Below are 27,963 nucleotides of genomic sequence, written 5' to 3'. Positions count from 1 at the left end.
ATAAGATGAAATCAGAGAGGGAGATAAATCATTAGAGACTCTTTTTTAAGATTTTATTTATTTATTAGAGAGAGAGACAGCCAGCGAGAGAGGGAACACAAGCAGGGGGAGTGGGAGAGGAAGAAGCAGGCTCCTAGTGGGGGAGCCTGATGTGGGGCTCGATCCCAGAATGCCGGGATCACGCCCTGAGCCAAAGGCAGACACTTAACAACTGAGCCACGCAGGCACCCCAAGAGACTCTTAATCATAGGAAACAAACTGAGGGTTGCTGGAAGGGAGGAGGGTGGGGGGAGGGTGTAACTGGGTGATGGACATTAAGGAGGGCATGTGATGTAATGAACACTGGGTATTATATTATGTTAATTAATTGGGTTTAAATAAAAAATAAAATTTAAAAGTATTTTTTGAAAATATATTAGTCTAGGGGCGCCTGGGTGGCTCAGTCAGTTAAGCATGGGCCTTCTGCTCAGGTCATGATTCCAGGGTCCTAGGATTGAGCCCGCTTCTCTCTCTGCCCCTCCCTCCCTCCTGCTCTGCTCTCTCTTGCTCTCTCTCAAATAAATCTTGTAAAAAGATGAAAATATATTAGTCGAAAATGGAAAATAGCTTGGCAAGATAAAGAAGATACAGAGCAAAGAATAATGTCAGATAACTAGACCAAGATTTTTAATGGATGGATTCTGGTTCTGATTACCTCCACTACTTCTTTCCAAGCCTCCAATTTGTTATCTAAGCAAGGAAGGGTTTAGATTCAGTTAATTCATTGATAATATCTCAGCCTCTGTGCTCACCTGCTAGGTTAAAAATGCAGGAATTTTTTCTGCCTCTGGTCGAATGGAGGTAAGTGCATGAATTTAGTCTTATGCCTGAAAATTAAACAAAACTCAAACATTGAAGCAGAGCAATCCCTAAGACATCGGAAACAAATACGATGGACTTACTACTGCCTTGTGAGAGTTTCTAGGCAGTGATACAGGGAGAGGAAACTGAAATGAACCCTACCGATCTACCTGCGTTGAAGGATCTGAGCTAGGAGTTCAGGGAGGTTGAGGCAGCTCATGTTCATGAGACAGAATACCAGAATAAAAGCTGCACAGAGAACCCAGGGGATCTGCGATCTGCTGAAGGGCCCTCTTGAGTACTCAGAATACTGGTCAGCACGAGAGTGAAGAAACTAACCAAGGCCAAAGAAAGAACCATCAAAAAGGATTATAACAATGCCTGGTATTACACAAGGCTGGGAATTGTTCCTGTTCCCACCAGCCAGATAAAAAATTCACGGAATATTACGTAGGCCATTGTTTGAAAATGTACCGAGGATTTTGTTTTAATTAGGTATAGTAAAGTGACAGACATGGAGACAACTGCCTTGAAAAAAGATGATTACAGTTTCCAAGAGGAGGGAGCATGCCATGCCATTCAGGGTCATGTGAAGAAACCCCAGAGTGGGTCAGGAAGCAGTAGGAGTGAGGGGAGAGCATGACCCAGAGCCTTTAACTTGTGGTTTCCGTGGGGAAGGAATGGACAAAGTAAGGTAGGCAAGTTTGAATAAGCTTAGAGTTGGTTAATTCAAACAAATGCAGAGGGTTCTTGGCTATAGGAGTGGGCTCTAGTTGTCCATAACCTGGCCCTGATGTGACTTAAGACAGACGAAATACTGGTGTGGTATGTGAGAATAAGGTAAAGGTGGTTGGAGTTAGTTTGATAGGTAAGTTTGTATATGATAGGCTCACTCTGCAGGCGAATTGTTTGCTGTCTAGGAATTAACCGACTCTGGGAGGGCAGTCTCCAGGATTAGCAAGACCCCAAGATTCAAAGCACTGTAAAAATAAATTTTAAAACATTAAAAGATTTTTTGAACAAAATTTTTAAAAAGTAAGATATCCAGGAAAATCTTGCCTCTTAAGTGAGGAATAATTAGCTCCGGACTGAACACCGCTCAGGTCCCACATTAACAAACTGCAAAAACGAGACTCGAGAGGATCAAACTGTTTTCAATTAGCTGTATCCCAGAGCAAAACTCAACAAGAGTTATAGGAATATAAAAATACCAAGCACATTACAAAGTAAAATTCTGGCATCCAATCAAAGATGACCAGGCATGTAAAGAGGCAGGAAAGCACAACCCATAATGAGACTAGTCAAAGCAGATTCAAAGCTGACCCAATTGTTAGAATTAGCAGAGAAGACCATTAAACATTATTTTAACTATTTCATATATTCAAAAAATTAAGGGTGGTTCAGAGGGTTGAGCATCTGACTCTTGATTTTGGCTCAGGTCATGATTTCAGGGTTGTGAGATCTGAGCCCTGAGTTGGGCTCTGCGCTCAGCAGGAAGTCTGCTTGAGATTTTCTCTCTTCCTGTCCCTCTGCCCCTTCCCCCACTTGCGTACTTGCTCTCTAAATAAATAAATAAAATTAAAAAAAAAGAGGCATGGACGATTTAAAAAGACAGAGGAGGGGAATGGGGAAGGGAGGAGAAAGGAGGAAAAGGGAGAAACTTCAGATTGAATCTCTATAGCTGGATGAGATTAACAGCAGATTAAACACTGCTGAAAAAAGATTAGTGACCTTTAAGGCACAGCTATAGAAACTATCCAAAATGAAATGTAGAGGGGAAAAAATCTGCAAAAGAAAAAAACAGACATCTTCAAGACCTAATCTAAGCAGAGTTGGAGTCCCTGAAGGAGAGGCAATGATGGGGACAGAAAAGTTATTTGAAGAGGTAAGGGCCCAAAACTTTCCAAACTTGAGAACTGTAAGCCCACGGATCGAAGGAGCTAAATGAACTTCGAGCACAAGATACACGAAGAAAACGACACCAAAGCATATCATAACTGAAAAACCAGTGAAGAGAAGACATCTTATAAAGCAGCTAGAGAAAAAATATGTTACAATCAAAGGAACAAAGATAAGGATGACATTACTCATTGGAAAGCGTGCAAGCACAAAGATAGTGAAACAACATCTTTAAAGTACTGACAAAAGAAAAAAACCTGTTAATGTAGTATTCAGTACTTGGGAAGAAGCATCTTTCAAAAATCAAAAAGATGTTTTCAGACCTACAAAGACTGGGAAAAAAATTTATCACCTCCTGGTGATGTGATATGATAAAGGACATCCTTTGGGCACAGGAAAATTATACCAGGTGGAAATCTGTTATCTACACAAAGGAGTGGAGGTTGTGTTATGGGGCTTATGACATAATGCATGACAATATTAGCATAAAAGCCAATAGGGGAGAAAGGAAAGCATACTATTGTAAGATTCTTACATTAGAAGTGGTGTATTGGGGCGCCTGGGTGGCTCAGTTGTTAAGCGGCTGCCTTTGGCTCAGGTCATGATTACAGGGTTCCTGATCGAGCCCCACATTGGTCTCCCTGCTCAGGCAGGAGTCTGCTGCTCCTCCCTCTGCTTCTCACCCTCACTCATGCTGTCTGTCTGTCTGTCTCTCTCTGTCAAAGTCTCAAAAAAGAAGTGGTATATTACTTGAAGATAGATTGTGATAGTTTAAAGATATATAATATAAACCCCAGGCAACTCTGAAATAACAAAAGAAGCCAACACTCAAATGTCCATCAAATCGGTAAACAAAATGGTATAGCCATACAATGGAGTATTATTTAGCCATAAAAAGAAATGCATTACTGATCCATGCTACAACATGGATGAACTTTGAAAACATGCTAAGTGAAAGAAGCCAGACAGAAAAGGCCATGTATGATTCCATTTATATGAAATGTTCAGAGTAGGCAAATTCATAGAGGCAAAAGCAGATTCGTGGTTGCCAGTGACTGGGGAAGGGAGAATAAGGAGTGCCTACGTGATGGCCGTGGGGTTTCTTTTATGGGGTAATGAAAACATTCTTTAATTAGTGAGGATGGTTGCACAACAGGGAGAATGTACTAAGAGCCACTGAATTGTACACTTCAAAATGGTTAAAGTGGTGGGATGCCTGCCTGGCTCAGTGGGTAGAGCACGTGACTCTTGATCTCTGAGTTGTAAGTTTGAACCCTATGTTGGGGGTGGAAATAACTTAAAAATAAAATCCAATAAAAAATGGTTAAAATGGGGAATTTTATATTATGTGGATTTTAAACAGTTTTTTTTTTTAAGATTTTATTCATTTATCAGAGAGAGCAGGAGAGCACAAGCAGCGGGAGCGGCAGGAGGAGAGGGAGAAGCAGCCTCCCCGCTGAGCAGGGAGCCCGAGGCGGGCGCTTTATCCCAGAACCCTGTGTTGGTGACCTGAGCTGAAGGCAGACGCTTAACTGACTGAGCCACCCAGGCGCCCCAGCAGGATGACTATTTTACCTCAATAAAAAAAAGTTAAGCCAACAAAAGATTTTTTTTTATTAAAGATTTTATTTATTTGAGAGAGAGAGAGAGACAGCCAGCGAGAGAGGGAACACAAGCAGGGGGAGTGGGAGAGGAAGAAGCAGGCTCCCAGTGAAGGAGCCTGATGGGGACTCGATCCCAGACCATCGGGATCACACCCTGAACTGAAGGCAGACGCCTAACGACTGAGCCACCCAGGCGCCCCAAAACCAACAAAAGATTTATGAGGGACTCATAAATATTCTAAAGGAAGGCAGAAAAAGAGGAAGAGTGGAACAAAGAACAGACCGGACAAATGGAAAATAACTAGCAAGATGATAGGCCATCAATAATGGCCTCTCGAGGGGTTCAAGCCCATGGTCCCTGCTGTGATGTAGGGGAGGCTGGTGGTGGTCGCTGTGGAGGTTTTGCCCCAGTGCCCAGCAGAGGCAGCCATTTGCAGGCAGAGCCAAGGTGTGCAGGAGGCTGAGGGGTGGGTGAACTCGGCCCCCTGGGAGCAGTGGCTGGGTAGGGTAGGGAAGGAAGAGAGAGCAAGGCAGAAAACAAAGGATGGAGGGGACCATCAACTGCAGCTTCAGGAGCTGTGCACATCTGGTTTGGAGAACTAGTCCGGTGGACCCCTTAGGGAAGGAAGATATAGAATTTAAACCCTGTCTCACAAGTGTATGGTAGAGCCAAAGAAGACAAACAACCAAGGGTCATCTGAAATTGTAATCGGTTCACTAAGATTCTCAGGACAAAGCTGGAGATCACTATTCAAGCGTAAGACTTACAGAGATGTTTGATGTAAGGCTTGGGCTGAGTATGTTGTGGAATGGGCTGCAAAGGACCTGTATGGCTTCCTCACAACAGTTGTGGCCCTTACTCCATTGTTTCTCGCAAATGTCACACCGTCCCGGAAACTGGCCAAGATGATCGAGGCCAGGGAAAAGAACAAAAGAAGAAGCAAAAACATCAAGAAAATATTGCAAAAGCTAAATGACTAAAAAAGGATTAAAGGAATGAACAGTTTCTTACACCCAGAGGAAGATAATTTGGAATATTAAGCAGCTTTGGAAGGACCCACTGAGGTTTCTTTTCTGCTTTTTATGCAGTAATTTGTAGTAAGCGAAGTCTGGGCCCATGGAAGAATCACGTTGGCTGTGACTTCTACCGCAGCGGCTTCTGGCTGTGGTGTAGAAGCCTGTTGATGGTTATTGTAAATTGGCATTTACTGTGATATAAATTCTTTATAACTGACTTAGTCATTTGCCATTTTTCAGTTTATGTACTGTAATGAAAACATCCTGTGGAGAATAATGACTATACATTATGAACTCTATTCAAATAATGGCTTAGAATGGAGTCCTTTTCTGGACAAAGGGCATTAAAAATGTAAAAATCAGAACTATCTTGAGGAGAAAAGTGTGCTTTGGCTCAAAAGGCATATAGCATATTAATTACATCCTTTATCATTATTGCTTATTTTATGGAATTGAATCATTTCTGGCTTTCTCAAAGCCAAATATTAACCAATGACTATCTATGTTCTGCATTTTTCTCATTTTTTTAGCCTTTGAGATAATTATCAGACATTCTGCATTTTTTAAACTTTAATTTGATGAAGAATTCTTCTATTGACTATGTGGGAATACCACCTACGGGGTGTAACAAATTTCGTTCTGATGAACACTGCCATTTTCTGAGATGTCTTGTTGAGTAACATAACACCATGACTTAAAGCTTGCAGTAAACATGCAAACCTCGTGGTACTTTGGAACCAGGTTCTTCTTTCTTGCGGGAAGTAGAAATGTGAATTAGTTAAAATGTCTTATCAGATAATTTGCTGATTATATAGACGCCACTTTTGTGCTTTTTATTCCATTCTTTGTTTTAACTTATTTAGTAGTGACGTTCTATATTTTGATCAAACGGGTTCATGGGGAAAATTAAAAATTCAAATTTCTTGTAAGGAATTCTTAAGTAGTAACTCATGTTTCATAAGTGGTAAAGAAAGGTCTAACACTTGGGAAAACTGTGTTCATCATACTAATAATTGGGTGAAAAAGGTAAATTATGTCAAAATGAGAATGTTAAAATTAGAAATAAAGAGCTAAAGGATATGTCCTTCAGTTAGGTAGTATAACGAACTTTTACTATTAAACATGGCTTTTATAACTGCATAGTCCAATAATTTTATTCACTGTCAGTACACAACAGCTTCATAATATTTTCCTCACCTTTGATAATGAATTTTAAATTACAAAAAATTGTCCAACCGCTTTAATTTAAAAATGAAACTAGATATTGAAATAAATTTGAGGGGTGCCTGGGTGGCTCAGTCGGTTAAGCGTCTGCCTTCTGCCTTCAGCTCGGGTCGTGATCTTGGGGCCTGGGATCTAGCCCCACATCAGGCTCCCTGCTCACAGAGGAGCCTGCTTCTCCCTCTCCCACTGCTTCTCCCCCCTGCTTCTGCTCTCTCACTTTCACTGTCTCTCAAATAAATAAATAAATACAACCTTTAAAAAAAAAGAAATTTGATACGTTTTTATAAAGAGAAAAAAATAATGACCTATCAAGAATCACATTAAATGCAATTAATAATCACATTAACAGTCATATTTAATAATCACATTAATTGTAAGTGGTATAAACACTCCAATTTATTTTTTTAAAGGAGTTTATTTATTTATTTGACAGAGAGAAAGCACAAGCAGGGGGAGCGGTAGGCAGAGGGAGAGGGAGAAGCAGGCTCTCCATTGAGCAAGGAGTCTGACTCAGGGCTTGATCCCAGGACCCTAGAATCATGACCCAAGCCAAAGGCAGACACTCAACCAACTGAGCCACCCAGGTGCCCCTAAACACTCCAATTTAAAAGCAGAGATTGTCAAATTGGATTTAAAAAAGCAGGACCTGCTGGGCACCTAGGTGGCTCATCCGACTCTTGATTTTGGCTCAGGTCATGATCTCACAATTGTGAGATTGAGCCCCACAACCCGCTCCACACTCAGTGGGGAGTCTGCTTGAGATTCTCTCCTCCGGCCCCTCCTCCCAACTCTCTTTCTCTCTAAAATAAATAAATAATTATTTTTTAAAAAAGATTTTATCTATTCATTTGAGAGAGATAGAGATAGAGCACAAGCAGAGGGAGGGGCAGAGGGAGAGGGAGAAGCAGACTCCCCACTGAGCTGGGAGCTGGATGTGGGGCTCAATCCCAGGACCTGGAGATCATGAGCTGAAAGCAGATGCTTAACCATCTGATCCACCCAGGCACCCCAAATCTTTATTTTTTAAAAATATTTTATTTATTTATTTATTTATTTATTTATTTATTTATTTATTTGAGAGAGAGAGTGCACAAGCAAGGGAGAGGGAGAAGCAGACTCCCCACATATCAGGGAACCCTATGTGGAACTCAATCCCAGGACCCCAGTATCATGACCTGAGCCAAAGGCAGCCACTTAACCGACTGAGCCACCCTGGCATCCCTAAATAAATCTTCAAAAAAGGAAAAAAAGCAGGACCTGTAACTTCTTACTAGACACATTGCTAGAGGCAAGGAAAACAAAAGCAAAAATGAACTATTAGGATTCATCAAGATAAAAGCTTCTGCACAAGGAAAGAAACAATCAACAAAACTAAAAGGCAACCTACGGAATGGGAGAAGACATCTGCAAATAACATATCTGATAAAGGGTTAGTATCTAAAATCTGTAAAGAACTTATTAGGGGCACCTGGGTGGCTCAGTCGGTTGAGACTCAGACTCTTAGTTTCAGCAACCATCAAGATCTCAGTGTCATGAAAGAGCCCAAATGTTCATCGACTGACCAATGGATAAAGAAGATATGGGGTGTGTGTGTGTGTGTGTGTGCGTGCACGCACACACACACACACACACACACACACACACACTGGAATATTACTCAGCCATCAAAAAGAATGAAAGCTTGCCTTTTGCAATGATGTGGATAGAGCTAGAGTGTATTATACTAAGTGAGATAAGTCAGAACAAGACAAATACCATATGATTTCACTCATATGAGGATTTTTTTTTAGGATTTTATTTATTTGACAGAGAGAGCTCAAGTAGGGGGAGCTGCAGGCAGAGGGAGAGGGAGAAGCAGGCTCCCCGCCAAGCAAGGAATCACTAAATTCTACTCCTGAAACCAATATTACACTATATATTAACTAACTAGAATTTAAATAAAAATTTTAAACAATTAAAAAGCAGGACCCAACTATACGCTACCTGTAAGAAACACACTTTAAATAAAAAGACACAAATAGGTTAAAAGTAAAAGGATGGAAAAAGATAATACCATTGCTCACAACTAATCAAAAGAAAGCCCGAGTAGCTATAGCTATATTAATGTTGGACAAGTAGGTTTCAGAGCAAGAAAGACTACCAGGGGCGGCGCCTGGGTGGCTCAGTCGATTAAGCGTCTCCCTGCAGCTCAGGTCATGATCCCAGGGTGCTGGGATCGAGCCCCACATCAGGTTCCCTGCTCAGCGGGGAGTTTGCTTCTCCCTCTCTGTCTGCCCATCCCCCCCCCGTTTGTGCATGCGCACGCTCTCTCAAAATAAATAAAATCTTTAAAAAAAAGAAATATTACCAGGGATAATGGTCATTTCATAATGATGATAGAGTCAGTTAATCAAGGATCCATAACAATCTTAAACATTTGTCCACCTAATAATAAAGCCTCAAAATACATGATGCAAAAAAATGCAACTAGAGGGGCGCCTGGGTGGCTCAGTCGTTGAGCGTCTGCCTTCGGCTCAGGGCGTGATCCCAGGGTCCTGGGATCGAGCCCCACATCAGGCTCATCTGCTGGGGGCCTGCTTCTTCCTCTCCCACTCCCCCTGCTTGTGTTCCCTCTCTCGCTGGCTCTCTCTCTCTCTGTCAAATAAATAAATAAATAAATCGTTTAAAAAAAATGCAACAAAAATAGGCAAATACCATTACAGTCAGGGGTTTCAGTTCCCCTCTCAATAAGTAGATCTCAAGTAGACAGAAAACCAGCAAGGATATGGCAGTCAACTTGATTTTGATTAACACTTAATAGAACCACCCAACAATAGCACAATTCTCAAGTGCACATTTTTCTCAAGCTCACACAGAACATTTACCAAAATTCAAAAGGCTTCAAAGCCATACTAACCAAGTTGTCTGACCACAAGGAAATTAAATTAGAAATCATTAGCAGAAAGATCCTTGGAAAATTTCTAAATAGTTGGAAACAACACACTTCTAAGTAACCCATGGATCAAAGAAGAAACCAAAAGAGAAATTAGTATTTTGAACTGACTTTCATTTAATTAATTAATTTATTTATTTATTCATTTAAGATTTTATTTATTTATTTGAGAGAGAGCATGGAACATGGGCGCATGCTCAAACATGAGCAGGGAGAGGGGCAGAGGGAGAGGGAGAAGCAGGCTCCCCGCAGAGCAGGAAACCTGATGGCAGGACCCCGGGATCATGACCTGAGCTGAAGCTTAACCAGTAGAGCCGCCCAGGCACTCCTGAACTGACTCTTAAATGGAAACATACCATATCAGAATTTGTGGGATGCCACTAAAGCAGAACTTGGTGGGATGGGGGGCAGGACATTTAAAGCAGTAAAGATCTATATCAGAAAAAAAAGAAAGGTCTCAGATCAATTATCTCAGCTATATTAATACCAGAGAAGAAAATTCATTTAAGAATCTAGAAAAAGGGGCACGTGGCTGGCTTAGTCAGTGGAGCATGCACCTCTTGATCTTGGGGTTGTGAGTTCGAGCTCCGTGTTGGGTGTAGACATTACTTACAAAAGCTAAAAAGATAAAAAATAAAAAAAGAAGAGGGGCGCCTGGGTGGCACAGTGGTTAAGCGTCTGCGAGCCCCACGTCAGGCTCCTCCGCTATGAGCCTGCTTCTCCCTCTCCCACTCCCCCTGCTTGTGTTCCCTCTCTCGCTGGCTGTCTCTATCTCTGTCGAATAAATAAATAAAATCTTGAAAAAAAAAAAAAACTAACTAACCTGAATAGTCCTATATCTATTAAGGAAACTGGAATTGTACTTGAAAACCATCTACAAAGAGAACTCCATGCCCAGGTGCCCTCACTGAGGAACTTTACCAATTATTTAAGGAAGAAATAATACCAACTCTCCATAAACTCTTCCTGAAAAATTGAAGAAAAAGGAATAACTTCTCAATTCATTCTATGAGACCAGCCTTATCCTGATAAGCAAAACCAGGCAGGCAAAGTTATTACAAGGAAAGAAAACCATAGTAAGATACTACTACCCAAGAGAAAAATAAATATATGTTCATGCAAAACCTTGGACATGAATATTCGTAGCAGCTTTATTTGTAACAGCTAAAAACTGGAAACAACGCGAATGTCCGTTGACAGGTGAATGAATGGTGGTACATCCGTCCAATACAATACGGCTCAACAATTAAGAGGAACTACTGATATACACAACATTGTGGGAGTCTCAAAATAATTATGCTGAGTGAAAGAAATATAGAAGAGTACACCGCGTATTCTTCCATATATGTAAACTTCCATGTATCTAAAACTATAGGGGCACCTAGCTGGCTCAGTTGGAAGAATGTGTGACTCTTGATCTCGGGGTCATGAGTTCAAGCCCCACATTAGGTGTAGAGATTACTAAAAGAATAAATAAACTAAAAAACAAAGCAAAACAAATCCACCCTCTAGAAAATGCAAACAAATCTGTAAGGACAGCAAGCAGGTCAAAGTCCCCTGCTTGGAAGGGAGTGGGCAGGGAGGGGTAGGAAGGATGCATTATCAAGGGGCACAAGGAAACTTTTGGAGATGACAGATATCTTTACTGTCTTGATCGTGGTGGTGGTTTCATGGAAGTCAAAATGTACCATACTGTACACTTTAAATGGTAACACTTGTTGGGGCACCTGGCTGGCTCAGTCGGTTAAGTGTCTTCACTCTTGGTTTCTGCTCAGGTCATGATCTCATGGGGTTGAGATTGAGCCCCCTTTGGGCTCTGCACTCAGCAGGGACTCTGCTTGAAGATTCTCTCCCTCTGCCCCTCCTCCCACGTGCGCACACCTGCAGGCACACACACATGGGTGCGTGTTATCTCTCTAAAAAATTTAAAATAAAATATATCTAAAAAATACATTGTAACACTTGTTACGTCCACTTTATTATATTTCAGTTGTACTACAATGAAGGATTATTTTAAAATACAATACAATTTTGGGGGTGGCTGGGTGACACAGTCGGTTAAGCGCCCGACTCTTGCATGATCTCAGGGTCCTGAGATTGAGCCCTGTGTCGGGTTCCACGTTCAGCTCCAAGTCTGCTTGAGATTCTCATTCTCTCTCCCTCTGCCCCTCCTTCCTACTCACATGCACGCGTGCTCTCTCTCTCTCTAGAAATAAATAAATCTTTTTTTAAAAAATTTTAAAAAATAGGGACACCTGGGTGACTCAGTCAGCTAAGTGGCTGCCTTTGGCTCAGGTCATGATCCTAGAGTCCTGGGATCGAGTCCTGCCATCGGGCTTGTTGCTCGGCGGGAAGCCGGCCTCTCCCTCTGCCTGTGCTCCCTCTGCTTGTGTTCTCTCTCTGACAAATAAATAATTAAATCTTTAAAATAAAAAATAAAAGTACAATTTTTAAAAATTAAAATTGAAGTATACAGTTGGGAAAGGAAATACTGGTTTTCATTGATGATTGGCAACTATCTCTAAGAGGAAAAAGTGTGTTTTCCTTTCCCTCCAGAACCTAGAGAAAAACCTCTGTGCTGGTTGATATCAACCACTGGGATCAGCTGCCGGAGATTTTGGATTTTCAAGATGAAGATTCAGCAGAGGCTGACATTTGCTGTAAACTCATATGGAAAGCACCTTATCTGGGCTCAAATATTCTCTGTTCTGGGACAGAAAAGTTCCCAAGTGTTGGTCACAGAGGTCCTGTTGAGCACAGGTATCTTTCCTACAGGTCTCCCTTCAGTGCTCTGAACATCCTGGCAAGGCAGGCTTAGGCTCGAGGAGGCTGATGCCCAGAGAGGTGAAGGTACCTGCAGTTGTCCCAGGCAGACTATCAGAAGTGGGTGTGGATCCCAGACCCCCTGAGTACAGGGCTGGGCTTCATTCAGTCTGACGAACACTTTCGAACCCACTCCCCATCCATCCCTTTCAATCCTGGAAGAGGGCAAAGCCTGGGTCCTCACTGCTCCCCTCCCCACCCATTTTGCACACAAAGAAACAGGCCCAGGGAGGTCCTGATAGATCTTGTGCTGGGGGGCAGTGCAGCTGAGGGTCTGTCCCACTGCAGGATACCTGCCATCATGGTGTCTGTGGCAGGGGCTTGCTCAAGAATTACAGCAAATCCTCAGCCCGCAGGATGGCTGTGAGACAGACAGCGTCAGGCAGGCGTAAGCAATCACAGACAAGCCAGGCCTCCTGGCTCCTCCAGTTTCTAGCTCTTCACCTTGGACAGATCACTTAACCTCTCCCTGTTTCAGCTACTCACCTATAAGTGCAAAGAGAATTAAAGGAGTGTAAAACCATCACTACAGTACCGGGCCCACAGAAAGGCTACAGGAGTGCTCTCCAGCTAAATAAAGGGCTTCAGCTCTGCCTAGTCCTGAAGGTTTGGGCTCCTGCCATTCCCATCCAGGGAGCCCTGGGTGGGGGCCCCACTGACGCTGAAGAGTGCCTGCCCTTTGCCCCCCCCCCCCCCGCCCCACGCAGCAGGCACTTTCCAGACCTTGCCATGCTCTCTCCATCAGGATAAGGGGAGGCTTGGTGTATCTAGTCCCCAAGATGAAGGAACAGGCCCCTAGAGGACACCACCATTGGGTGACTAAGGCTGCGACCAGGCCGAGCCTATCTGGCTCCAAGACTAGGCCTGGCCAAGGCCCACCTGCTGCCTCTTGGGTCTGGAACTCAGGCCAGAGCCCACCTGGCAGGGCCTCTCTGCCCACCAAGCTTCATGGCACAAGCCCCCTCCTCCCGGAGTGTCCCTGCCTGTGGAGTAGCCGGTGGCCAGGCGGCCCTGATGTGAGGGCCCGTGAAGAGGCCGTGGACACCCGCCTGGCAACAAGGCCAACCCTCTTCTCTTGAGCTGTTTTATACTCAAGCTCAGCCCTTGCATCGCGCGTCTCCGTCTGAGAGGCGGGGAGATTGAGACCAGCTGCTGCCGCCTGAATTCTCCCAGAGCTCGCCTGGTGACACCCCGCTCAGGTCGTCACACCATTCTGGTAGGAGTCTCTCCCAGCAGCGACGTTCAAGGTTTGTGGGCTGGATTTGGGCCAGGGGTGGGCAGGGAGCGAGGGGAGCAGGAGGACAGGGGGAACAGAGAGCTTGGCACTTCTCCAGCAAGCAATCACAGGAGAACACTGCTGCCTGCGTGTGGCGGACTCACCAGTCTGCCCAGGGCAAGGCTGACTCCCCCATCTTTCTCCTCTTTGCTGGCCCTTTTCATCTCCCACCCTGCTTTGCCTTGCTCCGGGGAGCCTGAGCCCCTTGTTCCGGAGTGAGGGCACCGGAGACACTTCTGTGGCTCCCAAGACAAAGGGCAGGCCCATGTCTTTAAAACAAAGCGGACTGAGAGGGCCGAGACCCCAAGATGGAGGGTTGAGAACTGGAGGGAACTATGGAGAGCCAGCCCTATTTAACACAGAGGAGAAAGGAGAGACCCAAGGCCGGGAGAGAGGAGGCTCTGGCCAGGTCCCAACAGCAAGTCAGGAACAGAGCTGGGCTGAACCTGGTGTTATTCACACCCTTCCCACCACCTCTGGATAAGGGTTCCTTCAAAAGCAGCCAGGCTGGCAGGGGCCTGTCCTCAGGGTGGGCTGGCAGCAGCAGAAAAGGAGCTCTTTTCCTCCCCACCTCCTGCCGGGTCCTGGAACCCAGCACCATGCCATCTCCTTTCTGGCCCAAGAGGCTGTTGAATATCTGGCCAGCCTGGAAACTGTGCTGACTCATGGTCCCCTGTGGACCCAACTGTGGAGGAAGGTTAGCCAGTGGGCCTGGGTACGTAGGCCCAGGGCGGGAGCCCCACCTTCTCTTTGGCCCCTCGGGCTTCTCTCTGCCACCCGGTCTCTCCTTATCCGTGTGGATCCCCACAGCCCCAGACCTGACCCGGCTCCGCATGGGAGACTTAGGCTGCTGGCTTCCCCACTCTGGAACTCAGTTCCCCCCGGACATCTTTAAATTCCTTCCTTGTCTTTGCCCTGCCCAACTCCTAGCTGGGCCGTACTTCAGCTCTCTACACAAGGCAGTGGGGGGCAACCATGGATTTAAGCTTCTGATCTGGAGCCTGCCCTTATCGTCCTTGGGAGGATGGGATGTAGCCCCCTGCTGGGAACAGGCTACCCGTGGGGCAGCCCCAGAATTGCTCCACCCACGACCCCCTGCTGCTGGATGTGCCCACCTCCACCTCCGGCATGCTTTCTTGGGGTCCGTCAGAGGGAAGGACTGTGCACGTGGGCCTTCAGGGCCTGGAGGGAACACACAAGCTCTTTGTCTCTGGTCTGAGGTATCTCCTAACCGCATGGAGTTACGCACTAAGTACAGGGAGCCTGGGGGGTGGGTACTAGGGGTGGTGGGCAGCACTCACCCTGTGGGAGATGAACCTTGCCTCCTTTCAGCACAGTCTTGTCTGCAGCCCAAGGGGTCCTGGGCTCAGGCACAAGATTACTGTGGGGCTCCATTCGGAGCTTTGCCCCTCTGTGGCCTCCCAACTGCTCCTCTCCAAGCCCTGCCCAGATGTGACGGTCAGGTCCCTGGCAGCCTCCTCTAACTCCCCAGCCCACAGATGGACCCGACCCCACACCTTGGTGTCTGCCTAGGGAGCACTTGGGGGAAGTCAGTGTGAGTTTGGTCTCTGCCTTTCAGGTGGGCAGCGTCCTTGAATCTTTGGCCACCCCTTTGCCCCACCCCAAAAGCAGGGCTGGTGCTCAGTGGCCCTGAGGTCCACGGTGCAGAAAGGCTGAGGCAGAGGGAGGCATCAGAATTTACTGTGGGATTGGCACAGCAGGTGCCGGGTGCTCCCTGCTGAGGGAGGCCCGACACTCCATCCTGGGCTGACCATCTGGCCTCTGGCGAACCCATTCTCCTTCCATCCCCTTCATCCCAGGCTGAGCATTTACACTGGATTTCTGGGGGCCTGGAGGGCCTCCATCATCCCCATCCCATGTGCCTAGGAGCACCGGCACTCAGGCAGGAGCCAGGGTGGGTGGCAGGTCACCTAGTGCAGCAGGCCTGGGGCTCAAACCCTGGGCCGGCAGCTGCAGAGCCCCAGGTGGAGGCAGCAGACGTGGCCCCAGCCGCACCGCCCTCAGGCTCCAGGTCCAGGCCCTCATAGATGGTGGGGAGTGAGGTGCGTTGGTTCAGCCGTCGGCGCAGGCCGACCAGCAGGGGCTGGGGCAGGGAGGCCACGTCCACATTGTTGCCCAGGTCCACCCAGGCCAGCGCGGGGAACTTGGCGGAGTCCTTGACGGCCTCGGTGAGCGCGCGGGCCGTGGCCCTCGTCAGCCTGTTGCCGTTGAGCAGGAGCTGGGCGAGGCGGGGCAGCACCCAGAGGCTGGGCAGCAGCAGGTGCAGCAGCTCGTCGCTCAGCCCCGTGAAGCTCAGGTCCAGCACCGTGAGCCCAGCCCCCCGGCTTCCCAGGTAACGTCTGATGTGCCGCACGTCCCGCGCCGACAGCGGGATCCCCGAAAGGTTCACGGTCTCCCCCACCGGCTGAGTCATCTGGAGGCTGCTCTTGAGGCTGTGGGAAGGTGGCAGGCAAGGATGGACTGAGCAAGGGTCCAGGGCCCAGGCAGGTCCCCACTGGCTGCAGACGGTGACCCGCCGGGGCAGCCCACGGTGGTAGGGCCCTACGGTCGGGCCGCGCTGGGATCAAACTGCTATTTCTACATGGGTGGCCACGGACAAGTCTTGGAACCTCTTTGAGCCTCAGTTTCTCCTTTGGTGAAAAGGGGACCTGGCTGTTGTGAGGAGTAAATATATATGTGTTCAGCTTCTCCAAGCCATTATTATTATAAAAGCCACCTGCGTGCCTGCGTCGCCACACCTGTTACATCCAGAGTAAGAATGGTTACCCCGTTCTGCAGAAGAGCACATGACAGTCAGAGAGGGGACAGGATGCTTCCATGGTCACATACCACTAAGAGGAAAGCCAGGTCTTCAAATTGAGGTGCTCTGACTCCTGAGCCCACACCTCCTCTAAGGTCAACCCTTTGTGGGGTAAAAACAGATGTTCCTATGAGGGGGACAGGGTATCAGGCTGGTCCCCCCAGCTTTGGGGGCCAGAGAGGGGATGGGCCCAGGGTAGCAAGAAGGGAGGTACTGGGAGGTATAGGGGTGGGCTGTTGAGAGGTGAAGGGCCCCCTGTGTTCTAAGCTGGAAAGGAAGTTGAGAGACTGAGAAGGGTCCCCCGACACCCCTGAAACCCCCTCTAGGTCTCTCCTGTCATTTGAACATGGCCTACTATGCAGATAGGCAGCGGGACCACCTCCAGGGCCCTCACCCACCACGGCAGGGAACAACCCCATGGGCTCTGGGCTCCTCGTGAACCACCAGGCTCAAAGGACGAGGAAGCAAGCAGGGGAGAGCCCTGGGGCTGTGGTTCTGGGTCCCCGGACCCGGGCATCTGCAGCCAGTCCCTAGGCTGAGCCTGGCCACGGAGCTGTGATGGAGTGACTGGGAGGGGGACCCCATGGCAGAACAAGCTCTCCAGCTGGCTGTGGAGGCCTTGGCTTCAGGCAGCCTGGCAAAGGCTTTTCAAAGAGCTGTAGGAAAATCAGGGCAGGGTGTGGCCTTGGGCAAGCCACTTTGCCTCTCCCAACCTCACTTTCCTTTCCTGTAAAGTTGGAATCATGACCCAGAATCTGTCTCCCTCACAGAACCTGAATCACTGTTGTGAGGATTCAGCTGATGTCTGCTGAGGTCATCTTGGCGCGGGTCGGGGCCAGGCCCTGCGACAGGCCAGGGATGGAGGGGCGAGTGAACGGCAGGAGGCAGGTCACACAGAGGGTGCAGCTTGGCTTGGGGAGCATTCCAGAGCTGTGATGCAGACCAGAGTGAGGGGCTCACAGGATAGGGTTTCAGGCACCGGCCTCTTGCTGAGCTGCCTCTCCATGTCAGCCTAGGAAGGGACCCTAAGGGGCCGTGAGGTGGGGCTGTGGCTAGGCCCCCCCTTACCAGCTCTGGGTCTTCCTCCGGGGCAGGCTGGAGCCTCGCTGCCGCTTGGAGTGAGGGGTGAGGTGGTAGATGAGCTGGCGGCAGATCTTATCCGAGGACTTCCAGAGCTCGTAGTCCTGTTGGGGGGCAGCGCTGTCAGAGTGAGGCTGAGCCCCTGCCATCCCCCTCTGGGCCTTGGGGATCCAAGTGTGTGCCCCAGCACATGATTCATCATGGATCACTGAGCTGCCCACTAGCCTCCCCCTCTCACCCCCCACCCTGGCTGCAGCCTGGCACGGAGCCAGGGGAGGCTGCCCGCTGGTAACTGGACAGGCTGGTCTGAGGCCCGCAGTGCCCGGTGGGAGGAAGCCTATACAATGGGCCCTTGTTCCCTGTCCTCAGGCTCGAGGCCAGTGTCTCGGGCTATCAGCCGGCTCCCTGCCCACCCTCAGCGCTCCCCGGGGACTCGCCACAGGGGGAGGCAGGACCAGGCCCCTCCAGGGAGCCCTGCTCCACTGACGCCACCCCCAGGGAATAGGAACAAAGCCAGGTCAGCACGCTCTTCTTCCTCTCACTGTCCAAGCTAGACCCTGCCTGTGGGGCCTGGGTCTGGGCTACCAGGGCTGGGAGGGTTAATATGTTACAGTACCACCACCTGGCTCTCTGCTGGGCCTAAGCGGGCCCTCATAGAGACCTAGCTCGGGTGGAAAAACAGGGATGCTCTGCTTTCCACAAAGCTGGCACTGAGCACACCCCACCGCCCAGCACATTCTTTATCCTGTTGCTCTGTTCGCAGTGCGTACACGCAGTGGCAGCAAGCCCTGGCAATCACGGTGTGGCTCTAGGCTAGCCCCAGAATCCTTGCTGATGTCTGCGTATAGATGTAGGAGTCCAGAGCTGGCCGGGCCAATTGTGGGCACCCTTGTTTCACACAGGGACTCATTGTGACTAAGGGATGGGGGCTGGTGGCTGTGTCAGGAGCACAGCACCTTCAATGCTCATGGCAGGATGTCTGCAGGTGCCACCAGAGCGGGGTTTGGACAGATGTGGTGGCTTGGGGGGGGGGGATGGAGGCCCCAGGCAGCAGACGCCAATCCAACATGAGGAGGGATTTGCTGGTGGCTCACACTGCTATGGAAAGCAGTGAGCATTTGTCCCCAGGTGTATCCATATGGGAATAGGGACATGTGGACGGGGTTCCAGCTGAGAGTGGCTCTCTTCTGACCCCAGGAACTCAGAGGCTGGGAGTTTGGTTCCATCAGCGGATTTGTCAGAACATTCTATGTCCTGCAGTGTCCCTGTATGACTTCCTGCCTGGGTCCTGGGTCCTGGGTCCTGGCGCATAGGAAGCAGGTCTACCCAACACACGACCTTTCAGGTGTAGCTCACATGTGTTCCGGCGGCTTGCCAGCCTAGTACTGAGGGACTTTGACCTGCTTCAGGCCTCAAAGCAAGCCAGGTGAGGATGAAGCTCCCAGCCCCCAGCCCTAGGCACTCCGAGGGGCCCTGTCAGCTGCACTGCCCCGCCTGAGGTCCAAGTCTACTGGCCTCACCGTCTTGGGGCACTGCAGGTCCCGGGCCAGGTTCACAAGCAGGTCATGGGAGATGGGGTCCACCAGATTGAGGAAGGCCACATTCCTGTAGAGAATGTCGGTGAGGAGGGTCCCCTCGAGGCCCAGGTCCTGTGAGTGGTGAGGAGAGCTGAGTGAGCCAGGAATTGGGCCCTCCCTTCTCCAGGCCCCCATCCGAGCCAGCCCCTCACATCTGTTCCCCTCTCTGTCTCCCTCCCTGATGCTTGCTGGAGTCTCTTCCCAGGCGGCAATGGGCCAACTGTCCAGAGGCAAGTGGACCCTTTGGACGAGGAGACTGTCAGTGCATCGGGGGCTTCAGGAGGTGATAAGTAGTTACCAAAACCCTAAACTGGTTCCCTGGAGGAGAAACATGGTACTGTGACACCTGCCTCCTCTGGGGTTGGGCTTATCTGGAGGGTTCTTTGGGGCCTCCTCTGGTGACCCCTCAATGCCGCTATCCTCCAGCATTCCTTCGGGGCCCTTTGCCTCTTCCACCTATTCCGAGCTCTCCTGAGTTCTGGCCACTATCTGTTTGCTGACAGGTCCAGGCCCCTTTTGTGGGGATGGACCTCTCTCAGCTCAGATGTCCCGAAGGCAGCTTAGACTGGGTGCTTTTACCTGCTGCCCTGAAGCTGGCCTCACCTCCTGTGCCCCAGCTCAGTAAACGGCGTCCCCATCCCCATCTTCCCAACACTCAGGCAGGAGCCCAGAACCACTCTGCACTCTCCCCTCACACCTCTCTGCCCAGCTCTCCCTCTCCACTGCTCGAGGAGTTTCAGGCCTCTCTCCCTAACAGCCTCCTCCCGCACCTGTCGGCCTCCCAACACCCATCTAGTCCCACCCTTGGGCTGCCAGAGCCAGCTCCAGGAAACACATGCCTAAGCTTGACCTTTAACCCCTTTTGTGGAGACCAAATGCTCTCATTGTGTAACACCAGAGACTCACGTGCGGTCTGGCACTCCCACCCTTCCCAGCCCACCAGTCTCTTTCTCCAGCTTCCATGTCTCCCACGCCTCACAGAGACCTTACCATTGGGCCCCTGGCCTGCCCTGGCCTCCCTGCCTTCAGTCCTTGGGCTTCTCCTCCTGTTACTCCCATAGGCCTGGTGTGGCACTGAACGCCCTTTTAGAGTGTCCGTTTAGAGTATATACTGACAAGCTGATGGAGCAGGCACAGCCAGGAGGGGCCTCCAGATCCCTGGGCCCTCCCCAAGCCAGAGAGTGGCACCGTCTGTGCATAAGCCCCCTGTACACAGGAAGACAGGCCCTGTGGGAATGCCCAAGGGCCGTAACTGCAAAGTCCCTGGGGCTTGGCTGGGAATCCTGACCTCTGAGACACAAGGGGGCAACATAGCTGGTTTCCCAGCTTGAAAAAAATGTCCTCCTGGTGCTTTGGGCTCCAGATACCATCCTAGACGAAGATCTGTACCTCTGGATGGTCTAGCTGATTCGATGCTGCTTTGCTGTTTGCATTTTAAACACCATTCAAGTTACAAATGCCAGCTAAGGAGGATCCAGAAGAGAGGGCTAGCTGGTGAGCCTGGGCTGACCCAGACAGGGCCCCAGACACACAGCTGGTCTGGACAGCTCCTCTTAAAGGGCCAGCCCCACCTTTCCAGCCCGCTGGGCCTAGAGAAAGGAAACCCAGTGCAGCAGGGGGTGGGACAGGGAGACTAGAGGTTGGGCTCTCCCTTGGCTGCCCCCTTGTTTTCTCTGTGGCCACAGGCTCACCACTGTTCTCCAAGCCTCAGTTTCCCTTCTCTAATCATCCACCTGCAGGCCAAACACCTGCATGGCTGATCTCTGATTCCAGGACCAGGCTGGTTGTGGTGGCAGCGGCTGTGGGGGATGGGAACATGGCCAGAAAGGGAAGTGGCTTGCTCAGTGGTGATGCTGGGACCAGAACCCGTGTCTCCTAGGGCACCCCAGGCTGGCTCAGGTACCTGGTGTGTGTGGGACCAGAGGTACACACCGCCCCCCCCCCCCCGGGTCCAGATGTGGTGTTGTGATGTACAGAGGCCAGGTGTCTGTACTCAATGGGCACGATCTGCCCATTAGGAGGATGAGTGATGTGAGTTGTAGCTGCCATAGTGTCATGGTGAGTCTGCACTGGCTGACCAGCTGGGCTGACACTTCCCAGGTCCTCTCTCCAGGGTCCTGTGCAGTGCCTCCCTTCACCCTGGAGGAGCCAGGAGCCGTCCTCTTCCCCTAGGCCCTCAGTACAAGATGCCGTCCCCCTTCCACCACTCCCTTGCCACTCCTCCCAGCTCTACTCTTCTCCTGCCAAGGCCTGAATCTGGGTTCTTAGCTCCAGGCTTGGGGCACCCTCGACGCACACAACTGACCTCTCAAACCCCAGAGAGGTGGACACGGACACGGCCCCCTCCTCCACACTCACAGCCCCCACCCCACCCCTACAGCCTCGCTGGCCTTCACTCTAGCCGATCGCTTTCCATCCCTTGCCCTCTCGCCTAGACAAGACCCTTCAACCAGTCGCACCCTCGGAACCCTCCCGGCCCGCGCGCCCTTCTGGGGCCAGCCCTGCCTCCCGTGCCCCGGGCCAGCGCCGCAACACCTCCCGGCCCGTTGCAGGCCCTCAGCCCGCGGCCCCCGGCCCCTCCCCGGCCTCCAGCCCCGGGCCGGCCCGCTCCTTCTCTCGCCTGGCGCAGGAGGCGCAGCAGCTGCCGGGCGCGCTCGGGTCGCCGCTCGCGGAGCGTGGACTGGATCTCGCGGAGCCAGCGCACCCGGCGCTCATAGGGCGCGGGCCCGCACCCCGCCGCCGCCCCGGCTTCCGAGCCCGCCTCGGGTCCGGTCCGCCGGCCCAGCCGCGCCCCCATGGCCGCTGAGCTGCCGGCGCGGAGCTGGAGGGAGTCCCGGCCGTCTGCGCCCCGCCCCCGGCCCCGCCCCCGGCCCCGCCCCGGCCCGGCCCGGGCTGCACCGTGTGCGGAGCGCGGGGTCTGGGGGTGCGCGCCCGGGCGGGGCCGCAGCGGTGGAAGGGAGGGGGGGGTTCCTGCTGGGGGCCCCCGGAGCTCCCCACCACTCGGTTCGGGAGGTCTTGCTAGTAGAGGCCCCGGCCCGCGCTAGACCGGGCTCTGGAGCTCTGCCGCCAGGGCCTGGAGCCATTGGGGGAGGCACTGAGCCACCGCCTCCGTGCTGACTGTGGAGCAGTCGCTTAGGTGGTGCAAAGAGCACTGGACACGGAGTCAGGGCGGGCTGTGTGGGGATTCCGTTGCCAGCTTGCCATCACCTGCTTTCAGGAATTTCCCCGGCAGTGGGCAATTGTAGTTTCTGACCTGTCCGCCTGTGTAGACATTCCTGCTTGACAAATATTTACTGCCCCTCCCTGCCCGGCTGGGGGCAAGCCTGGGCAGGCTAGTGGTGTGGGCTCCCTCTGACCCACGCCTGGGAGATTTATGGGATGAAGAGTGCTGGTTAACCCCTTAGGGCTAGCTCTGGGCAGCTTGGCAGTAGGTCAGTTGCACCTGTGTTAGGCTTCGTTCTTTCAGCTTGACGGTGGTGGGGAGGCAGTGTGAGGAGGGGGAGCCCTGGCTCCTCCAGGGATCAAGTTTGAGCGAGGGACCCGTCCAGCTCTAGGGGCCTACTTGGGGCACCCCTCCCAGCTCTGGGCCCTCACATTCCCTGGGTAAGGGACATTTGTAGCACTAGGCTCCAGACCCCCAACTCCCACAGCCAAGAGTGTGTGCCCAGCCTATGCGGACAGTGGGCCTGGGCCCAGGTGCAGGAGAGGTGAGCACAGACAGGGTGTGCGTGGGAAGAGGGGTGGCCATCTGAGGGCACATGGTCAGTGAGGGCAGACTCAGCTTCCTCTTTTGGGTTAAGTATTGCCCTCCAGGAGCGTGTCTGGGGACAGGGTGCTGGGCTCTGTGGTCCCCCAGGGCTGAGCCCCTGATATAAGACAGCTTAGTGTCCTTGTCACTTGACCATCCACTGAACCCCGACCTCTGTTGTTGCCTGCTTGGACACCCCCATTGGGACAGCTCCTGGGGCTTTTCTACCCTGGGCCCCCTTCCCCCCTGCCATCCTCCAGCTGGACCCAGCAGCCTGCACTACCTCCCTCTGTAGTCAGCATTGTCCTGGGGCCACCTTGGCACCACAGGTTTCCTTCCTGGCAAACCTGCATGACCGCTTGGCCTGCCCTCCTCCAGGGCCCAGGCGCTGTGGCGGACCTGATGTGGTGGTGACAGGACCAGAGACTTAAGCAGCAGCCCCTTGTCCCAGGGACCTCGCAGACCCCTGTCCCGAGCTGGCAGCCTGGTAAGAACCCCCTCCCTCTCCTCTACATCCTCAGGGCTGAAGCCAGAGCTGGGATGTCTCCCAAATCCTGACCATATCCTTCCAGAGGCTGAGCCAGGCCTGGACATTGTCCCCTCAAGCGTGAGAAGGCTGAGGTGGGGGTATGGGGTGGGGACGGAGGGCTGAGCTTGGTTATCACAGAGGGGGCAACCCAGGCAGTGGCGTGCGGGGGTGCTTAGAGTTGGAGTCCTGTGGAAAGCAGAGAACTGCCCCCCAGCCCCACCCCTCAGGTCCCACCCCACCCTCTGTGTTCTTGGCTGAGAGATTCCTGGAGGACATTTTCCCAGAAAAAGAGGGAGGTGGCGTCTGGGCCTGGATCCCTGGATGGGCCTCCGTCTGCCTCCTGTGGGGGTGGTTAGGTTCAGCTGGCTCTTAGGGAGTGTTTCTGGCCTAGCTTGAATTGGGCAGGAGGCCCCAGGGACAGAGCTGTGCCCTCAGGAGTGGGAGGCATCATTCCCCCTTACTAAAGTCTCCATGTATATTTAAGTCAAGGCGGCTGGCCTCTCTCCCTGGAGTTGCCTTGCTCAGTAGATCTGTGTTTGTAGAGACCCCATTGGGTGGGTGGGTCGGGGTGGGGGTGCTGATATGGAGGTTCAGCGGCTTGCATCAGGTCCCCGGGGCAGCCAGTGAAGTGGGAAGTTGGGGAGCCAGAGAGTCAGATGGGATCGACACAGCCGGACCCCAGGCCTTGCTGGGGGCATCCTGGGCCCCAAGTGGGGCCTGCTGGGAGACAAGTAGTAGTGCCTGTCACATCTTCAGCTTCCCACACTCTTGACCATCCCATGTGGTGGCCCAGCTGGAGTGACAGGGAACCAAGGTGCAAATGACCCAGCAGAAGAGGGGAAGGGCTGTGGCTATGGCTGGAACTGGACCTGCCCCACCTTTGGGCCTCTTCTCTACCCACCCAGGGGGATAGTCTAAGCCCCCGGTACCTGCAAGGTTTAGGGTACCTCAGCAAGTAGCCAGGTGACAATGAGCCTTCTAGCAGCCACACCAAAGAAGGATGCAGGATGGTTTGGGGGCTCACTAGGAGGCAAGAAGCAGACAGACACTCGATGGAAACAGTTTCTCTTGGAGTTGGCTCTATAGGGATGTGTTGTTAAGCATGCTGTGGGGCCAGGAATCCCCATGGCGGGGGGATCGCAGGTATAGGCTCAGGACTGATTAGAATTCCCGGACCTGTCCTTTTTAGGGCATACGAACATAGGCAAACATAGGCAAAGCAGGTAGCTGTGTTCGTTTTCTGTGGCTGTCATAATAGATTATCACAGACGTGGTGGCTTCAAACAGCAAATGTATTCTCTCACAGTTCTGGAGACTGATGTCGGAAATCAAGGTGTTGGCAGGGCTGCGCTACCTCTGAAGGCTCTAGGGAAGAATCTTCCTTTGCTTTTTCCTAGCTTCTGGCTGTTGCTGGCATCCTTGGCATTCCTTGGTTTCCTTCTCCATCACATCTCCTGCACTGCCACCTGGGCCTCGGTGGTCACCCAGCTTTCTTATGTGTCTGTGTGTCTCTCCTCACATGGCCTTCCTTTTTTTAAGATCTATTTCTTTATTTGCGAGAGAGAGGAGGGAGGTGCAGAGGGAGAGGGAGAGTCTCGAGCAGACTCCCCACTGAGCGCAGAGCCCAGCTGGCCTGATCCCAGGATCCCAAGATCACAACCCAAGCTAAACCCAAGAGTCAGATGCTCGACTGCCTGCACCACTCAGGTGCCCCCTCTTCACATGGCCTTTTTTTTTTTCTTTAAGATTTTTTATTTACTCATTTGAGAGAGAGAGAGGGCAAGCCCGAGCAGGAGCAGGAGCGGGACAGAGGGTCAGAGGGAGAGGGAGAAGCAGGCTCCCCGCTGAGCAGGGAGCCTGACATAGGGCTCCATCCCAGGACCCCAGGATTAAGACCTGAGCCAAAGGCAGATGCTTAACCAACTGAGCCACCCAGGCGCCCCACCTTTTTAGTATTCTCTACACTCCCCCCCCCCACCGTGGGGCTTGAGACTTAACCGACTGAGCCACCAAGGCACCCCACTCACGTGGCCTTATAAGAACACTGGTTATCGGATTTAGGGCCCACGCTAACCACATCTCCAAAGACTATTCCCAGATAAGGTCATATTCAGAGCTCCCGGGTGTATATGGATTTGGGGGGATGCTGTTCAACTCACTCTGGTAGCTTCTGCAAACTTCGGTTTCCTCATCTGTAACACAGGGAAAGTAGCGAGCCCGCCTGGCATGTTATTGTAGGATTAGACACAACAAAGAAAGAGTCCGGCACACAGAGGTGTTTTTACAAATTGATTTTCTGTGGCTTCATACTGAGTCCACTCGGCCACCCCACAGCCCTCATTTGCCCACTCAGTGCTGACCATTGGGCCCTGTGGATACTGCAGAGCCTAAGACACCGGAAGTCAAACTAGGAGCTACCCCCACGGGGATGGGGAGCCATGATGGCGGACCCCGCGGGGTACTATGGGGCAGTACAGAAGCTGAGAAAGACACCTGACCAGGAGGCGGGGTGGGGGGGAGGACTTCCGGAGGAGGTTGCATTGAGTCTGGGGTCTGAAGGAAGAGCGGCAGTTTGAAGTCCCAGCAGAGAGCACGGATGAACCTCACAGAGGAAGGGGTGGGGCCCTAGCCAGGGAGGAATTTATCTAGAGGGCAAAGGCGGCCTTCAAAGAGTTTTTAGTGATAAAGGAAGTGCCCACATTTGCATGTCAGCAGGGGCTACCGTAGGAAACTGCGGCTGCCGACCCGAGGAGGAGTGGCCAGGTGAGGGGGCTTGGGGTCTGGAGCAGCCAGGAAGGGGGTAGACAGAAGGCCGCTGCACAGGACCAGTGAGGTTGGGGATGGGACGCTGAGGCTAGGCTGGCTGGGTGGAGGTATGGGGAGGGTTGTTACTTAGCTCAGGTTTAGGCAGGCATGTTGACCTGAGGCATCTGAAACAGCAGCCCACAAAATGTTGCAAGCAGGACTCAGAGGGTAACTGAGTTGAACTTGAAGTGATGCAGGAGGCCGAGGAATGTGGCGGCAGGGGGTGGGGGCTCCAGGGAGCCCTGGGGAGGGCCGGCAGGGCATGCAGGGAAAGTGTTGGGTGGTTTTGGCATCAGAACCACAGGTCCACTTACCCCTGGTCGGCGTGGCTTGTGGGGACTGGAGAAGCGTGGATGGACAGGCTTGAGTCAGTGACGCCCTTTGCTCCTCGGAGACAAGACGGGGCCCTGCCCTGGGGTGGGGGCTGGGGTGGGAGAGGCTCAGCCTTTCTCCTCCAACCCCTGGAGCTCCCAGACACCGCAGATAATTACGAGGTGATATGATAAATGCTACCCTCACAGGGTGCCGTGGGCAGAGAGGGCAGGGCAGCTAGGAGGAGGGGGGCACTTTTTGCCTCTGAGCCCTGAGCCGTTCATCATGCAAGGACAGAGGCGACCGTAGGTCTGGGTGTGGGAACCATGGAGGTAGTAGGCGCTTACTGCAGCTCGCGCACAGCCGTCTCAGTGAATCTGCCCAATAATTATTTTATTTTTTTTCAAAATTTTATTTATTTATTTGAGAGAGAGAGAGACAAAGAGCGAGCATGAGCGGGGGTGGGGGGGGAGGGGCAGAAGCACACTCCCAACTGATCAGGGAGCCCAATGGTGGGGCTTGATGGTGGGGCTCGATCCCAGGACCCCAGAATCACACCCTGAGCCAAAGGCAGACACTTAACCGACTGAGTCACCCAGGCGCTCCCAATTATTTTAATGATTTCTGCTCCCCAGATAGAAAACTGAGGGTAAGAAGAGGAGACCTGGGCCATGGGGGGCAGGGTTGCATTTGAACCTAGGGACCCGAGAGCCCATGCCCTTGGCGGTGCTGCCCTCCTGCCTCTGGGTTTGGGAGTTGGGCTTGGTCCATCAGGTGCCAGACTGGCCCTGTCTCCAGACATTCCCTGGTGTTAACAAGCTGACATCTCTGGAGGCCCACACGTTGGCGGTTGGCGGTGCTTCAGCCTCCAGCCACACATCAAAGGTAGGTGTTGAAATGGTGAATATGCAGATGGGGCGAGGGGGTGTCAGCCAGGCTCCCTGCTACTGTTGGGCTACGGGAGCTTCTTCACTGAGCTGGCAGCCTCCTTCCATCCTGTCAGTGTGGTCTGTGTGGCTCTGAGAGGTTGTGGCCAGGTGGCAACAGGGTCTGGGCTGGCCCCTGTTCCTCTGCTTGTGGCCTCAGTGGGTGGAAGTGAGGTCAGGCCCACCTACAGCATGCCAATTCTTACAACTGCAGAAGGCTTTCCGACAAGGCAAATTGGGGCTTGACATTGGGAAAAACGTGCCAACCAATCACAGTCTTGCTGGCTTAAAGGTAGTGAGGTCCCCATCAGGGAAGATATGCAAGCCAACCTTTCTGGGGTGTCAGGATATCAGAAACCAAACATTTGAGAATCTGTGATCCTAAAGTTGATTAAGATGCTATGATGTTGGGCACCAAAGCTACTTTTGTTCAGCCAGTTTACCAAATGTCTCCTTGGTCCAGATACCAGGGGACACTAAAAGTCTGGGGTAACATCAGGTTTCCTGGCCCCCAGTGGGCCCTGAGATCCTGTCAGCAGTTCTGGAGGGC

The 27,963-nt window shown here is 51.7% G+C and overlaps 1 protein-coding gene and 1 pseudogene across 1 annotated transcript; one reads left to right on the top strand and one right to left on the bottom strand.

The window, feature by feature from the left end:
- Nucleotides 1–302: 302 nt before the first annotated feature.
- On the top strand, nucleotides 303–7,668 carry LOC148107480 (small integral membrane protein 15-like; annotated as a pseudogene).
- A 7,632-nt stretch (nucleotides 7,669–15,300) lies between these two features.
- Nucleotides 15,301–21,890, bottom strand: LRRC75B (leucine rich repeat containing 75B). Its single transcript, XM_045802437.2, has 4 exons — nucleotides 21,714–21,890; nucleotides 19,037–19,165; nucleotides 17,505–17,620; nucleotides 15,301–16,068 (listed from the first exon to the last, which is right to left on the bottom strand). The coding sequence occupies exons 1-4, from the start codon at nucleotides 21,888–21,890 to the stop codon at nucleotides 15,543–15,545; spliced, it is 948 nt and encodes a 315-aa protein (XP_045658393.2). The 3' UTR covers nucleotides 15,301–15,542.
- Between the last annotated feature and the right edge of the window lie 6,073 nt (nucleotides 21,891–27,963).

Source organism: Ursus americanus, chromosome 30 (genome assembly GCF_024610735.1).
Source record: "Ursus americanus isolate L20-20 chromosome 30, mUrsAme1.1.p, whole genome shotgun sequence".
Classification (NCBI taxonomy): Eukaryota; Metazoa; Chordata; class Mammalia; order Carnivora; family Ursidae; genus Ursus; species Ursus americanus.
This window is presented reverse-complemented; position numbering and strand designations above follow the sequence as displayed.

Excerpts from the sequence above, each read along its gene's own strand:
- LRRC75B (XM_045802437.2), bottom strand. The coding sequence starts at position 21,890 with ATGGGGGCGCGGCTGGGCCGGCGGACCGGACCCGAGGCGGGCTCGGAA. Across the intron at positions 17,621-19,036 it reads ACCTGCAGTGCCCCAAGACG|GACTACGAGCTCTGGAAGTC; the intron begins GTGAGGCCAGTA and ends GCCCCCCAACAG. Across the intron at positions 16,069-17,504 it reads CGGAGGAAGACCCAGAGCTG|CCTCAAGAGCAGCCTCCAGA; the intron begins GTAAGGGGGGGC and ends ACCTTCCCACAG.